We start from the raw sequence: 16,420 nt of genomic DNA, 5'->3' as shown, positions 1-16,420 counted from the left end.
ACTGATGACATATCTGCATAGCCACCAACAGGCCTCAGGTAGTGGAAACAAACACTTGCCTTAGCTTAACACATGTGCCTACAATGCCAGCCCCTGCCAGAGTAGGGTTTTCAGAACCAGACCCACTGCCTGGCATGCCCACCTCACCACTGAGTCATTTGTTCAGCCAACACATGTTTATTGAGCACCTGCTATATGTCACTCTGTGCCAGGTATTGTGAACCACCACTACCAGGGAGCTGCAGTCCCTATCCAAGACAGTCAGTTAGGAAAGACAAACAAGCAGGCAACTAGAACACTCCAGGGTTGAGAGAGGGGTGCACAGGCGCTGTGATGAGGTGCAGGGATGAAAGGAAACTATTGAGAGGCTTCAGGAAGACAGTGGTATAAGAGCTGAGACCTGGGCAGGCAAAGCAGGAGAAAAGAGCATATGCAAAGGCCTGGAAGCAGGAAAACCTGGCATTTGAGGCTAAAAAATCAGGCAGAGTAAGAAATCTGGGAAGAAGTGACAGGTAAAGATGGAAATGAAGGCAGAAAAGTCAACAAAGGACCAGTTGAAGTGTTCTGAGCAGGGTTCTGACCTGATCAGATACATCTTGCCCAAGATGTTGAGTGGTTTAGGACAAAGAATCCCCTGGATGCCACTCTTAAGTCCTTAGCCATGGCATCTGGATGCTCTATGCCTCATGCTGAAGTCCAGAGACTTAACTGTGGCCAGAAGAAATAGCCCTTAAGAGAGGGGAAGCTAGATGGTTCCCCATGACTAGCGAGAGAGGGCCTTGAAAGTGTGTCCTCTGAGTGACAGTGGGTGCTGCTGCCCTTAAGCCAGGTTCTGGCTCAAGTGGCTGGTATTTAACAACCACCACCCCCAGTAGTTTCTGTGGCCTCAGACTACTCTGTGTCCAAAGGACTTCTCCACTCTGTGCTGAAGATCACACTCCTGCACGGTGAATGGACCAGCCTGCTCAGCATGTTCATGGGAGTGGATTTGCATGTGTGCAGAAGTGCTGTGGTCAGCCTTTACCACATGCACCATGACCTTACATGGGGCTCTGTTAAACTAACCCCTGTAGACATTTTGCCCAAGCCCTCAGCCTCCACGAGGCCCTGGCGTATCCACCATCTCCAAACCTGTCATGGTCCACCAGGAGAACAACTTTATCTACAGGCCAGCTGTGAAATCCGAGGTCCTGGTAAGCCCCTCAGTTCCCCTCCAAGATATCTAGAGAAGAGAAAACCAGAGCTGTGTCCCCTGGGTTCTGCTGCCCAGAGAGAATAGTGAGGAGCCACACAAACTAGGATCAGGTGTCATCTTGTAACCCTCACGTTGGCCAGGAGGTGAATCTGCATGGGTGGCCTGCTCAGTGGAATTCCTGTTCCCTGCTTGCCACCCTGCCTGTTAATAACTAAGACAGTTAGAGCCCTCCATGTGCCATGCTCTGTGTGGTCTCATTTAATCATCACAACAACTTGATGAGATGACTCTGATTATCAACCCTCTGTAACCCTTGAGAAAACTGAGGCTTAGAGAGGTTAAGTCGGTTGCCCAAAGCAGAGCCTAGATCTACTTACTTCAGATCTTTCAGACTCCAGAACTGTGCTTTTACCCAGCTTGCCAAAACTTGCAAAAATTCTAGTCTCCCTGGTCCCTGCCCCAGGGACTGTGTTACATGGCCTGGGATACCCTGAGGTGGGGGACTGGCCAAAGCAGATCCACTCCCTGTCTCCATTTTACTTTTCGCTCCTCACTAGGCCTGGGAGGGAGTCTAAGGTGTGGTCCAGGGAAAGTAGGAAGATCTACCCATCCCAGTGCCCAAAGTCTGAGGGAGCTGGGGCTCATGTGCACCCTCCAGAGGTGCCAGCCACCAACTGGGAAAAAAGCCAAGCCAGAATTTTTATTCCCCTTTCAAGGAAACCCTATCCAAATGTCAGGGCAGGACAGCTCAGACACTTATTTTGAGATTTAGCTGTCCCATCAGCTCCCCAAAGAGCAAAGGTCACACTGTTGGGATGGCCTGCTGATGAGTCCATGTTACCGTCTCTGATTAATGATAGGGGTGTTGTCTGCTTGCCTACAACTGAGCAGCTGCTGCATTGGGAGACATAAGGTGCACCCCAAAGTCAGACTGTGTCTGGGGAGGAACATTGGCCGGTCAGCCCCAGGCTGGCAGCCCCAGGGCTTGGCACCAGGGGGCAGACGAGACCTATTGGTAACATTTGGTGGGGAATTTTTTTTTTTTTTTCCTGGCAGCCACAGGAGATGTTGAAGAGGATGGTGGTTTATCAGACAACATTCAGACAAGTAAAAAATGATACCTCTCGTGTGCTGTGGTCCTCCCCACCACCTATCCCTCCCTCTCTATGACTTCTTTCTCCCTGGGAGTGCCATTTGGTTGTGAGGCAGCCCCAACTACCATCTGCCAGGGATCCTTGGGCCAGAGCTGTGTCCCCTTGCCTGCAGTTGAAGTCAAGGAGACTTTCATCACATGGATATCCAGGGTGTATTAGAGCCTGTGCCCCAGCTGAGAAAAGCCACCGGATCCCTGGGTGCTACCTCGTCTGCTGCTGCTTGTTCAAAGAGGAGCAGGACAGAGGACGCTCTCAGAGGGTCACAGAGGCCAGGATAGGCCCTTGCTCCAGCCCTAGATGAGAAGAAAGGGGCTACCTTCCCTGTCTTGTTCCCTCTAGGAAGGTCACACCTTCACCAAACCCTGCCTGATGCTGAATCAGTCACAGAAAGAAATGGCTCAGCTCTCCATCTGCCCAGGGTTCTCCTGAGCACAGGGACATGCATGTCCTTGCTGGGCTCTGAGTGGTGTCAGGCAGACAGCCCCATAACCTTCCCACTTCTTGGGGGTACATCCAGAGCCAGCCATTGGATTGGTTCTCCTACCCCCCCAAAGAAAGAGACCCCAACATAGAGGAGATCTGGCAGGCAGCCCTGGCTTCTACAGCCTCCCACTCACAAGCTGATTTGATGTCAGGCATGGAGCAAACTGGGGGTGTCTGCAAAAAAAGCTGCTCTGAGCCCAGGACCAGGGAATGACAGGCATCAGCTAATGCCCGGAAAGCATGCCATGCCGAACACAGCTGCTAAATACATTACCTATATTAACTCACTTAATCTTTACAGCAACCCTGGGAGGTCATGGCTATCACAGTCTTCCTTTTGTAGGTAAGAGGCAGAGGGACTTGGAAATGTGTCCATGATGGCACAACCAGTCTCTGACCCTGGATGGGAAAGCAGAACGTCAAGCTCTGAGGTCTGCTCTTCAATGCTGTGTCGCTCAGCCTCTCAAAGCAATGCCATGGCAGAAGAGGCCTTGAAGGGCCTGGTGTTTAGGACAGAAACAGTCCCCCTAGTCTGAGACTCCAAGCTTGGAGCAAACTCTTTTTCCCCTGTCTACTAACTAGGTGACCTTAAGCATGAATGTCTCCACTCAGGCCTCAGTTTCTCTGTGTGTTTAATGAGGGCTTGAGCTACTTCTTTAAGGGCCGACCAACCACCATGGCTTATGGGCCTCTAAATTCACACTAGACATGCCTTCTGGCCCATCTCTGAGATGGGCTCTCAGGGTCACAGGGAGAGGAGGCCGGTGACCACCACTTCCCAGCTTTCCAGAAGGAACAACCAGAAGTAGGCAGCCCCATCTCAGTGAAAGAGCATGGGTGCAGATCCTGCAGCGACCCTTCTCGTGTGTGGACTTACTGCATCCCTTCCCTGACTGCCATCCCAACAAACACAGGCCAACCTGGATGTGGCCTCTGAGCTGAATTAGGTTCAAGACATCTTTGGGGTTGAGCCCAAGAGGTGAAGGCTATGAGGAGAGGTGGTAGGCAGATACCCAGGGATCCATCAGCTGATACTTGGCCCTCATCTTATCCCCAGAGTTTGTTGCTGCATGCTCGTGGGGAGTGGGGAGATCCTTGCTCCCCTCCCCACCACCAAAAAAAAAAAAAAAAAAACTCTGCCCACAGGACCCAGGGGATGTTTGGTGTGATCTAGGGAACTGTGTGCTGAGGGTGGCTCTGCTCAGTCCCGTGGTCTGTGTGGGCACCTGCACAAGGCTCTACTTGGCTCCATTCTTGGCTTTGCTGTCCACCTTAGCATCCTGGCCCTTGGGCCTGCAGTGCCCCAGGCTCTACTTGCTGTGTGAGGAAGCTGTGTGTTCTGGCTCTGCCCCTTTCCTCCCATTGCCTTGTTTCTAATCTTGGGGACAACTGTCCCCACAGTAACCTCAGTGAGCCAGGGCCTCAGAGTTGTGTGTCTTCCTTCCTCCCCTGGATAAAGGGCCAGCCTGGGGCCTCTCGCTTCCTAGATCGGGTAAGAACAGTGCCAGGCACCAGGCCAGCAGTCTCGCTACCACCACCTTCTTCCCCTTTGCCTCCCTCAGTCGCCTTGTGGCTGGCTTCCCTGGTTAGAGCAGCCTCTTGCACCGGACTGGCCCTTCTGTGGGGTTAGTGCACTGGGTGGAGAAGCACCCATCCTCATCCACCAGGACCTGGGTATGCCCTCAAGTGCAGACTTGGAGGGATGAGGTATGGCCTGAAAGGTCTGAGACCAAAGGTGAGACTCAGCAGGACAGGCACTGCCGCTCAGGTGTCCAGACATCACCAGTATCCTGCAGCCACAGATGCCCACCCCCTAGACCATACAGGCACAGGGCTGCACTCCTCCAAATGCTTCCTGCAGCTTCCTGCCTGCCCCCTGAGCACTGGGCTCTGGCTGCCAGCCTCCTCTCTGCACTCCTGTCCTGGTCACTTCTGCCCCTACCCTCTCCCCGCCTCTGACCCTTGGATTTGCACCTGTTCCCTCTCTTTCTTCTCGGCCCTGAGCTTGTTTCTGCAGTGACCTGCAAGGGCCTCTTTTCGGTTGACTAAAGCTGTACCTTTGCTTCCAGGATTTCCGGAAATATGAGGAAGGCTTTGACCCCTACTCCATGGTAAGGGGTAGCCCTCCTTCCCTGAGAGAAGCTGAGGGTGTTTGATGATGATGGTTTTGGGGCCCTGGGATCCCAAGGATGTGGTGGGGCACAAGAGTAGCCCCGGGGATACCCCAGCTGCTCTTTCCTATCAGGGCTCCTTTCTGTATGGGGTGTGTGTGTGTGTGCATAGTGGGGACAGTGACACTTGCTGAGCACTACTGTGCACCAGCCTCTGGTGTAGTTACGAGGCCTGCTCTTGCCCAGTCCTCACTATTATCCTGAAAGAATGGATCTGTGTGGCCGAGTGTGTGATGTGTCCATCATCCCTCGAAGGGCCGGGGACCCCCAGTTGAAGACCAATGGGGAAGGTTCCCCTTGCCGTGTACTCTATGGGGCCCAGTGTCCTCCAGGCTTCCTGCTCCCCACACACCCGTCAGCAGAGTCAAAGCTCCCCTGTCTTTTCCCCCTAGTTCACCCCAGAGCAGATCCTAGGGAAGGACGTCCGGCTCCTGCGCATCAAGAAGGTATGTGGGCACGTGGAGGAGGTGGGGCAGCTACCATCCTTCTCTGCTCCTGCTCCTGCCCCCTTGGTTCCCTGATTCTGCTGCTCCCAAGGTGACTCCCACGTGACCTCTCAAATCCCCACTATTGCTTCCCTCTGTGGTGGTCCCAAGCCCACTTTCTCCCCCATGCACTGCCATTGGCCCATGCTTTCTCCTGCTCTTGAGGCTCTGTGGAGAGGCTCCTCAGTGCCCAAGTGCCCACAGGTTATTGTCTGCGTGGCCCCCTCAGACTTGTTTTCCTCCAACCAGGAGGGATCCTTAGACCTGGCCCTGGAAGGTGGCGTGGATTCCCCAGTTGGGAAGGTGGTTGTCTCAGCTGTGTATGAGGGGGGAGCTGCTGAGCGACATGGTGAGTGGGGACCAGTCACCCCGCATTTGGACATAGTGGGATGGTTCTACACAAGGCCCCCAGGAAAGCAGACAGTTCCCTGCTTGGGGGCAGGCTGACTGTTCTCGAGAGCAGCCATCTATCCAGTCTCAAATGTGTCCCGAGGGCCTGCCATGGTGCCAGTGGGCACACGGCGTAAGCAGGTGCCACCCTGCCTTCTAAGCTAGTGGCAGAAATATGCTCAGAATTGCCAGATGTAATAACAGTGCTGTCCGCTAAGGGTGGGTAGGGAACTAAGGGTCTGGGAGGTCGTGGGATCCTGAAGGGCCACTACCCATCAGGGGGATGTGACACTGGGAAGGCTCCCTAGGAGGGCAGTCGTGAACCAAGCCTTGAAAGATAAACCAAGGCCAGTCTGTGAAAGACTTTCCAGCAAGAGGGAACCGCACCAGGGAAATGGGAGAGAGACCATCCAAACCAAAACTGCCCTTCAGTGACAACAGTCTGTCGGGCACTAACCATGCGCCAGTGTAAGTGAGTGAGTGACGGGCACCCAGCCCTGTGTCCGGGTGTTTCACTTGGACGAATCCATTTAATCCTCACACCACCCTGGGAGGTGTTGTTGTTATTCTCATTTTGCAGCTTAGGAAACTGAGGCCCAGAGAGGTCCAAGTACTTCTTCAAAGGCACAGAGCAGGTAAAAGGTGGAGGTAAAAGGACTTGAGTCTAGGCACCTGGCCATTTGGATTTACTGCCAATGTGCCACCTCTGCTGCAGGTTTCCACAGCCTCACCTGCTCTGAGAGGGCCAAAGGACCTGTGTCTCGCATGAGGCAGATCTTACTTTGCCTTTGTTCTCTTTTCAACAAAAAACACCCTCTGCTGATGAGGGAGGCCTCTGTGGACCCAGGCTCTGTCTCTTGCTTCACAGGATCCACTGAAGCAGGGGACTGAAGGGAAAGGCTCCCAGTGGCTGGAAACCTGGCTGCTGTGTTCACCAAGGCGGGTGGGCACACAGGGAGCCCAGGGCACAATCCAGTCCTGCCATCATGGCCTCAGTGGCCTTGGGTCTCTCCCAGCCACACTGTGACCCTCACCTCACAGGGGCCTTCTGGGCAGGGGCCTTCTCTGTCTTCATTTCTGTACTAATTGAGGAAGGGACTGCAGCTTGGCTCAGGAGGCCACCTATCCCTGCATCTGGCAGGGAGAGAGGACCAGGAAGGATAGTGGCTCTTCCTGTCACTCCCAATTTACAAAGCCCTGTTGCCCCTGAGGTGCCATCTTGGATTTGTACAAAATGAAAACATGGAAGTCACTTACCTTAGTCCCTCTGTCCGAGGGAAACTGCTGTCTACAGTCTGATCCCATGCTGCTTTGGACATCCAAGCAGCGGGTGGACATTTCCAAACGCATGCTTGTTTCGAGCTATCAAGGCTGCCATCTCAGTAACACACCGTGTTCCTATGGCCTTCAGGCCCACAAGGCCTCCCTCTGCATGATCTCAGCGTAACACAGAGATAGATGTTCTGTGGACATCAGGACTAGGAGAACTTCCTAAAAAACGGAAGTTCAAGAGGTCGGGGAAACCATGTACAGTCTGTCCACTTAGAGAACCACAGTGCGCAGGATCCTAGTCAAGGCTCTGACGAGATAATAACTGATAAAAACTGTTTGGATACTAATCCTAAAATTAGAAGATCACAAGACGGTTATGCAGGAACATCTTTTAACACCATTCATTTATTCAACAAATATCCAATTGAGTTCCTTACTTGTGCAAGATATTCCTTGAAGGGCTGAAGATAAAGTAGTGAACCAAAAAAGATAAGTCCTATCCTCAGGAAGCTGACAGCACAGTGGAAGGGACCATCAGCAAACAGGAAAGAAGCAGATTATGATTACAGATTGTGTGCTGTGCAGGAAAAGACCAGGGTGCCGCGAGAGAACGGCAGGAGGAGCTGCCTTCAATTGGGTGCAGTCAGGGAAGCCCCCTTTCAGATCTAGAAGAGAAGGAAGAGAGGGGCATGGAACAGTCCACAACAGTCCTGCTCCAGGCAGGAAAGAGCACGGCAGGCTGGGGACGGGGAGGGTCAAGCCAGCCAGCATGGCTGCACATCAGGGAGGCCCAACCCACAGAACCAACTCGTGTCTAATAACCCGGCTGGAAATGCAGGTGTGTCTCCTCTGAGTAGCTGGCGCCTGTGCAGGAGCCAAGTAGCAGTGTGTCCTCACTGGTGTCCCAGTTCCACTGAGCAGGGTTGAGGCTCAGGGAGGAAATGCCTTTGAGTATCCGGGTAACTAAGTATGCTGTTGACCCTCGCACTTTCTGAGCCACGCGAGCTCTCAGTTCCCAGGGCCCAGCCTCTTCTGTGGCCCCACAGTGGCTCTCCCTTTGCCCAGTCCTGGCCCAATCCGTGTCCCATGTAGCCCAGTTGGCCAATCAGCTTCATCTTCCTGCAGGTGGCATTGTGAAGGGAGATGAGATCATGGCGATCAATGGCAAGATCGTGACAGACTACACCCTGGCTGAGGCGGAGGCCACCCTGCAGAAGGCCTGGAATCAGGGTGGGGTAAGAATGAGCCCCCTCCCTGCTCCCTCACCTGCCTGCCTCTGACCTGGCCTCTGCAACCAGGCCTTACAGCTGGGGAGCCCCGTCACAGGACTGGTATCCATGGTCCACACCCCTGTCCAGCCAATGGACTAAATCTGACAGGATAGGACTCAGGAAAGAAAATATCAATTCCTGACCTTGAGTCCAAAAAGCTAATGGAACAAACAGAGATTCCGGAACTATGGACATGGCTATGCACCCAAGGAAAAGACTGACGGTCTTCACTGAGTGTACACAGAATAGGAATCAAAAGAGTTGAGAGTTCAAGAAATAGTAAATGGTCCAGGATGAAGAGAGGCTGGTGGTAGTCTGCTCTGTGTGCATTACACACTCACCTGGTTCAGGGCCACCACATGAGATCTCTCACAGGCTGTGCTATGCACAATCTGAGGGGGACACCCTCCTACAGACCATAGTGTGAATGGTGCCCACTCATGTTGTGCAATGCACAACCTGTGCAATTGTATGCAGGCAGCCGAGCCTGAGGTATTAAGTTTAGTGCCGAGGAAGCTAACCAGATGGGTCTGGGATCCACATGAAGGAGTGTGGAGAAGAGAAGACTCACGGGTAACATGATGACTGACTGATTTTCTGAAGGGTGGTATTAGGGAAGAGAGAGTAGAAGTATTGCTGTGATTCTTGAGGGTAGACCCTGGATTGGAGGGAGGGAGGTCCTGGGGAGGCAAAGGACTGGATCGACCTTGTTGTTGCCGTCTGTCCCCCCAAGGAATGCGACGATGAGCTGTAAGTGTGCACTGACCCTTGGCCCCTGCCTGCTCCTCCTCCTCCTCCTCAATCTAGGAGCCATGGCAATTTCCAGAACTCTTCAATGGATGCACCCAAGCCTAGGACAGACACTGATGGGCACCCCGAGGATGGCAGTGATATGCTTGAGGGAACTCAGAGTGAGAACTCGAAGGCCAGGCCCCATGTTCCCCAGTTGTCTGTGCCTCTGATTTGTCTGGGGAGCTTGTTAGAAATGCTTTCCCAGGCCCACCGCAGACCACCAGCAGCCAAGCCCATGAGCCTACACACTTTAAAAATTCCCTCAAGTGATTCTGAGGTTGCTGCCTAGCCCTGGTCCACAGGTCGGCACTTGGGGACACAGTGTCATTTGAAGGTCCTGCACACCCTATGATTGGGAACCTAAGAGCCTGGAAATTTCTCCAGAGCATGGGACGCCACAGTGGAGCCAAACCCAACTGGAGGACCTCCAGCCCTACCCGCCCCCACTTCCCCCTGGGAAGAGGCCTAGTTGGCTGATCCTGGCTCAGGAGTGGGAAGGAGCATGGGGCAGATGTGCCACCCACCCCTGAGCATGCCCACAGCTGCCCGGCTTCTCCCCACAGGACTGGATCGACCTTGTTGTTGCCGTCTGTCCCCCCAAGGAATACGACGATGAGCTGTAAGTGTGCGCTGACCCTTGGCCCCTGCCTGCTCCTCCTCCTCCTCCTCTACAATCTGGGACCCCTTCTTCAGCCAGAAAGAATACCAGACACACATCTGCCACCAGGCAGAGAGCCCAGGGATAGAGTATCCCTGGAAGGAAGTCGCTGTCCTCAGGTGGCATCAAAGCTGCCTCCCGGGCTATCTGGTCCAAATTCTTTACATATAGGCTTATGGTCTCAGATCAAGTAAAAGTACACAGTGAAATCAGGACTAGCACTCAGGATTTTTAATTCCCCACTCAGAACTTTATCCCCCATTCCCTTATCAGATAAAGATTCCCTTCACTCTCTGGAAGGTCTTTCCGATGTCTAACCATATTCACAAATGCTGCATCTCCAGACAGCAAAGACCACAGGCTCTTGTCTCTATCCTGAGGGCTCTCCAAGGAGCTTTGGCCCAGTCTGTCCTTCCCTGTGATTCCCTCGGTCTGTCTATATCTGGGTGGGCCTTTCTCTGTCTTCCTGTGTCTCCTTCTTCCCCATCCTTCTTGTCAGTCTCCCTCCCCACCTGTCTCTTTCCCATCACCCCTCTCCCCTCTCTCTCTCTTGCCCACTCCTTTGCTTGCTGCCTGCTTCTCTATCCCTGCCTCTGCATGCATTTTTACCTCTCTGCCTCCGTGGCCTCTCACCTGTGTCCTCACCACATCACATCACCTCCCTCCCTGTCACTAACACACCCTGCCTTGCCTGTCGTGGGCATGCCTGCTGCCTCCCTCTGCTCAGCAGAGACTGAACCCCCCTTGTGTCTTGGAGGAATCAGGATCTGGCTGCTCCTAACTCTGGAGCTCAGGGCTTAGACAGGACCAAGGTGGAGGGCGAGGTCTGGCAGAGCTCTGCCCAGGAGTAACCAAGCCCTTTTTCTTTCCTACTCTGCTCTGCACATGTAGCTCTTCTCTTCCCTCCTCTGCAGCAGAAAGCCCCCAGCCAGTCCGAAGGCTCCTTGAAGACCATACTCCCGTGTACAGACACGGGTTCCTCCTGCAGCTGGAGCCCACGGTGAATAGGTGGCCTCAGGGCCCCATCTGTCCATGCTGCGTGCAGTGGCCATGTGCTGCCCACGCTGCTGGCAGGTTCTTTGGACTGGCATCTGGAGGGGACATGAGGCACACTGTCCCTGAAGTGCCTCCGGGGTCTGTTGTCCGTCACTCTGAAACTCTGTGGGACTCAAGACTCTCCCACTCAAGGGAGTGTGCAGAACCTAGTCTGGAGCACTGGGTGGGACCTGGGTGTCCTGATGCACACAGTCCTTGGGACCTGACCCATGCAGCACCCAAATGAATAGAGCAGAGCATTGAGCATGACTCCCTGATGGCACAGATGGCGCCTGGAGCCAGGTGTGCTGTGCTGGGAGAGAGCCCACGAAGTCCAGTCTGAATTTCCTCCCAGAGGTGTCCTCACCAAACATTTCTCCTTTTGCTGGGAATGCAGCCCTGTTGGGACCCCTGCTTCACCCATGGAGGGAGTGGATTCCCTGCTCGGGCAGAGCCAGGGCTGTTGAGAGATCTTTAAGGCTCGTCCAAAGAACCAGGGTTGGTGGATTAGAGTTGCTCGTGTCCTGTTGTGCCCTACAAAGACCTGAGTCCTGCTCAGACCAACTGTCCTTTGCCATCTCCCTCCCTTGATCCAGGCTCTAACTGTGGAACACAAGGTAGATCCCGGCCTTGGAATGTGTTTCCCACCCTGGGCCAGGTGGCTGTGAAGCTGGTGTTGAAGGTGACGCGAACCCATAGCTGGCAGCGTCTGGGGCCAAGCCAAGCCTGGACTTGTTGATTTTTCTGTTATAAATTTCCAAAAACATTAGGGCTTCATGTTCCCAAGACAGCTGGCCTGCTGTACAGTGACATCTGGGGGGACCTAAGTGACCTGTATTTTCTGTCACTTACTCTTAGCAAGAGACCCTCCCCTCTTCCTCTTGGTCCTTCCCCCACCCCGTCCCTGGTGTCTCTGCTTCTTTATTCCTGGCCTCCTGTGTGCTGTGACTTTGGCTGGTGTGTAGCTGCCTGGAGTTGCACCAAGAGGGGCCTCCAGGGATTGGCAAGGCCTCATGCTGCCAGGGTGGGGCTTTGCCCTTGGCTGAGTGCCACTCACAAGACCCGCACCTTCCTGGTTTGTTTCCTCTTCCTCCACAGGACTTTCTTCTGAAGTTCAGAGACAGAAAACAAATTCATCCCTAGAAGACAGTGAGCGCTGGACTCAACCCCTGAACATAAAGCCGGCAACCAGTCTTGAGAGACCTGCGGCATGTACCAGAAGACATTCCCAAACTTGTCACCAGTACCCAGGAACTCCAAATCCCTTTGACCTGGAACTAGGCTTGGCCAAGGAACACTCCTAAAAGCCAAGATGGAGGGGAGGGAGTGTTCAGAAGGAGGCCTCAGTGCCCTCTTTTCTGGCCCCACCTTGGAACGTTTAGTCTCTCCCAGCTCTGGGGGTGCCTCCCTCGACCCCTAATCAGACCCGATTCCTCAGTCTCTTCTCTCCACCATCCCTCTCTTCTCTCTTTTGCTGTAATTGCTTCTAGGATTGTTACTGCAAATCTTACTCTGAGCTCATTAATAAAATAAACAGACTTCTTTTCTGGCTTATGTGAGTGAATATGGATTTAGGCAGCAGATTGAAGGCTGTCAAATAAAATGCCAAGGTTTGGACCCTTACCCAAGAGTGAGAGTCAGATCCAATGCTCTGTATTGGGTCCAACAACATGAAAGAGGTGACCCAGTGGCCAGGCCTCTTGGTAACAAGGACCAGGGATCCTCACTCCAGAGACGAGTGGGTGGTAAAAGTCTAGTCATCTCAGGGAAATCCGAGGCCTGGAGATATGATGTCCCTAAGAATTAGAAATGGAAAATGGTTCTGGTGTAAGGTGTCCTGGAAGGCCAGCTCTCTCAGACCCTCGGTGGCTTCCTCATGCCTCTCAACTTCTTAACCAACCTTCCATCTCTGCCTCTGATTCTGGCCTGGCACACATAGTAGGTGCCAGCGAGTATGGCTCCCTCCTTGCATCTTGGCAGTTCCTAGGCCAACTTGAGATACTTGTCCTAGGTCACACAGTGAAGAGGAAGTAGAGCTGAGATTCCAGTTCAGTTATTCTGGCTCCACCGTATAGAGCAGGGTGACCTCTCACTTCCTGAGATCTCAGCTTGAACATGGCCATCATCTTCCTGACTCTAGAGAACTTTCCAGCCACAGCTCCACTACCACCTGGCACTGTCTAATTGGACCAGTTCACCCGAGAGGCAGTCCTCGTTTCAGGGACAATTCCAGGCCCAATCAGCTGTGGTCATGGACAGCAGCCAGGTGGAGGAATTCCCTCTGTTTTCTTCTCTAGCACCTGGCTTGGCCCTGGAGGTGGTTCCTAAGCCAAGATACAAGGAGGGAGCCATATTTGCTGGCACCTTCTATGTGCTAGGCCGGACTCTTGTGTCTGCCATCTCCAACTGCAATGACTGGGAGTAGCGCACGGCCTTCCCAGGAGCCCCATGGTAAGAGCCAACATCCTGAGAGCCTTGGCCATGTGCAAGGTACTGGTCTAAGCACTGAGCTCAGTTTCTACCCTCAGTAATCTTGAGGTAGTCGCCATTAATATCATCAACTCGATTTTATTAAGAGAAGATTGATGTATAAAGGGGTTTAGGGACTTGTCCTAGGTCACACGGTGAAGAGGAAGTGGCACTGAGATTCCAGTCCAGTTATTCTGGCTCCACCATATAGGGCAGGGTGAGCCTCCTCAAATGCCTCAAATTCCAGACTGCTGGCCAAACAATGCTCCCCACAAAGGAAGGACAATTAATATTCTGCTGCTCCTCTTGTGACCTACAAATACTAATGCTAGTCCTTCCCCTTGAGACGCCTGGAATCTTACACATACCAGCTGTTCTTACTTTTTGACACCTCCGAGTGAATGAGTTCCTCTCTGCTTATCAGGATTTGATGAGTGAGACAAAGAAGAGGCTTTGAGCCCCTGGTTAAAGAAGGGCAGGAAAGGTATGTTGCTGGATAGAGCAGGAAGGGGGACTTATAGGAGAAGAGGGACATGGGTGACGTTAAGTCCTGAGTCATAAGATCCTCTAGGGTTGGCAGGGTGTGTGGGCTACAATGGGCCTCATCGTTGTCATCAAAGAAATCAACTCCCTTTAAAAAGTTGGCCCATATTGAGCCCAAAGCAGCCCTCCCCAGCAGACTAATTGACATTAATCAGGTTAAGAAGTGGAAAGATCCAGAGAATGTGTATAAAGTGGGGACCTAAAGCAGCAGTTCCTTACTCTGCTTTGGAGGCCACAACAAACAGGGCTGAGGCCAGAGTCCACAGAGGGACTGGGTCCGACCTAGGGATCAGCTTCAGTGACCAAGACTGAGCATGAAGGACTAAAACCTGTTCAGACCTAGGACTGTCCAGGTGCTGTTGGTTTCCTCCTGTGCAGGGCAGGATCTCTGCCTCCATCCCAGCACTCTAACCAGCCACCAGGCAGTGGCTAGCAGCACATTGAAACTGGCCTGCAGGACGACCCTAGGTTGCCACCCTAGAATCTAACCCCCATCATCTAGATATTTGGGAAAACCACGTCCAAGGAGGGGGTGCCTCGTCAGGTCCCCCAGGTTGGTGGGAGAGCTGCCCTTTCTACTGCCCCACACAGTGGAAACACAGAACTAAGAGGCTAGGAATTCGAGAATGCCCTTTGACGCTGAACTTTTGGCATTCTGTCCATCTCATTGAAGCTGCTTCCCACGCCAGTCCCCAGGGTTTGCAGAGCCGACTTCAAGCCTCTCACCTCTCTCTGGCAGTCGGGTGAAAGGGCTGAGTGTATGGCCTCTGCTTTTGAGATGCTCCCTTTGGGCCTGTGTGGGCTGGGAAGCTTGTTCCCACCCGGTTCCAGCCCATTTCTCAAGTCTCAGATTTGGATAAGAATTCTGTTTCCAGAGATGAGAACCCTGTTCTCTCCTGTCCCTGTAGTGACACTTCCTGATCCCTGGGGCCCAGGCTGGCTGTAATTCTGTGAGAACCAGAAGGGACAGACTCGGGCCACTGGGGGAGGCAGGTGGAGCTGCCTGATGCAGGGATTGGGCAGAGGCAAGAGTCGTCCTCCTGAGGTCCGGGATTTGCAGTCCTGGAGTCCACACCAGTCTTGTTAAGAATAAGACTGCTGTGAACCACAGGTGCTTCTGAGACTTACTGAGATCCAACTTCACATTTGTGTGAAAGTGATATGTGTCCAGTGGAAACCAAACTTTGAATTTTGGTCCTTTCCCACGTGCTAGCAATGCATGTGGTACAGTACTCTCCAGTGATGCTGGGAGGCAGCAGCGAGCTACAGCCGCAAGATTCCAAGAGGACATGACCCATTCTCTACCAAGCACTGGGTTGCTAGGTTATGAGATTCAGTACATTAGGTGTCTTAAGTGCATTTTTTGACTTCCAATATTTTCAACTCTTGATGGTGTTATAGTCGGGATCTGGAACGCCCCCAAAGGCCTGAATGTAAAAATTTAGTCCCCAGATTGGTGCTATTGGGAGATGGTGGAATCTTTAAGAAGTGGGACCTAATGAGAGCTTTTAGGTCTTTAGGGGATTGTAGGTTTCTTCCTCTCTTTTTGGCTTTGGCTTTGACAGTGAGAGCTTCCTTCACAATACATTCCTGCCTTGATATGCTGCCTCACACAAGTCCCAAAAGCAGTAGGTCTGCCTGATCATGAACAGAGACTCCCAAACTGAGCCCAAATAAATTAAATTATTTTTTTAAATTATTTAGCTCAGATATTTTATTCCAGTAACAGAAGGCTGACTAACATAGAGGGGTTTATCAGGATGTAACCCCATTGTAAGTTGAGGTGCATCTGAACCAATTGTTTGCTATATGTCAAGCACTGTGCTAAGCTCTAATGTATAATGACTCATTTAATCCTTACAATGAACCTAGGAGGGAGGCTATGCTGTTGTCTTCACTGAAAAAACTGAAGCACCAAGGTTTTCAGTAACATGCCTGAGGTTAAATAGTAAGAGGCAGAGCCAGGATTGACCCCAGGCAGGGTGGCGCCAGGAGTCCATATCATCAACCACTGTACTATTCTGCTTTGAGTAGATGAGAAATGACATACAAAATCTGATTTCAAGAACATCAGAAAAAATTCTATCCAGAAAATAATTCCTCCCTGCTTCTATTTTCTCTCAGCTTCATTGTGTCTTCCACACTGTGGAGTGGGCCAGCTAAGGCTGAATGGGGTCACCTTTCTCCTGCTTGAAACTCTTTTAATGGCTCCCCGTTATCCTCAGAACAAAGTCTAAACTTTTCTGTGGCATTCAGAGTCCTTCATCACCTGGCCCCTGACAACTTCTCCAGCCTTGTCTCTTGCCAATCGCCTCCCTTTGCTTTGACCATATTAAACTCTTCAGTTTCCTGTGCATCTAACTCCATCATTTCTCTGTGTCTTTGCACATTGAGGATCACTCTGCCAGGGGGCTTTGAATGCTTCTCAAAACAAAAAAAAAAAAAAAAAAAAAAACAACTTCCTGTGCATCCTTCAAGGCCCAAGCAGTTATAAAAGGAGCA

At 52.3% G+C, this 16,420-nt stretch overlaps 1 protein-coding gene across 1 annotated transcript in view; it reads left to right on the top strand.

The window, feature by feature from the left end:
* The window catches only part of Ush1c (USH1 protein network component harmonin), a 41,078-nt gene extending 30,259 nt beyond the window's left edge, over positions 1-10,819 (top strand). Inside the window, exons 19-26 of the mRNA XM_076842527.2 lie at positions 1,074-1,193; positions 2,252-2,302; positions 4,902-4,943; positions 5,396-5,449; positions 5,738-5,837; positions 8,276-8,385; positions 9,777-9,832; positions 10,786-10,819. Coding sequence (XP_076698642.1) covers positions 1,074-1,193; positions 2,252-2,302; positions 4,902-4,943; positions 5,396-5,449; positions 5,738-5,837; positions 8,276-8,385; positions 9,777-9,832; positions 10,786-10,819 — 567 coding nt within the window. The remainder of the gene's footprint in view (positions 1-1,073; positions 1,194-2,251; positions 2,303-4,901; positions 4,944-5,395; positions 5,450-5,737; positions 5,838-8,275; positions 8,386-9,776; positions 9,833-10,785) is intronic.
* The last annotated feature ends 5,601 nt before the right edge of the window (positions 10,820-16,420 follow it).

The sequence above is a fragment of the Callospermophilus lateralis genome, chromosome 2 (genome assembly GCF_048772815.1).
Source record: "Callospermophilus lateralis isolate mCalLat2 chromosome 2, mCalLat2.hap1, whole genome shotgun sequence".
NCBI classification, from domain to species: domain Eukaryota; kingdom Metazoa; phylum Chordata; class Mammalia; order Rodentia; family Sciuridae; genus Callospermophilus; species Callospermophilus lateralis.
This window is presented reverse-complemented; position numbering and strand designations above follow the sequence as displayed.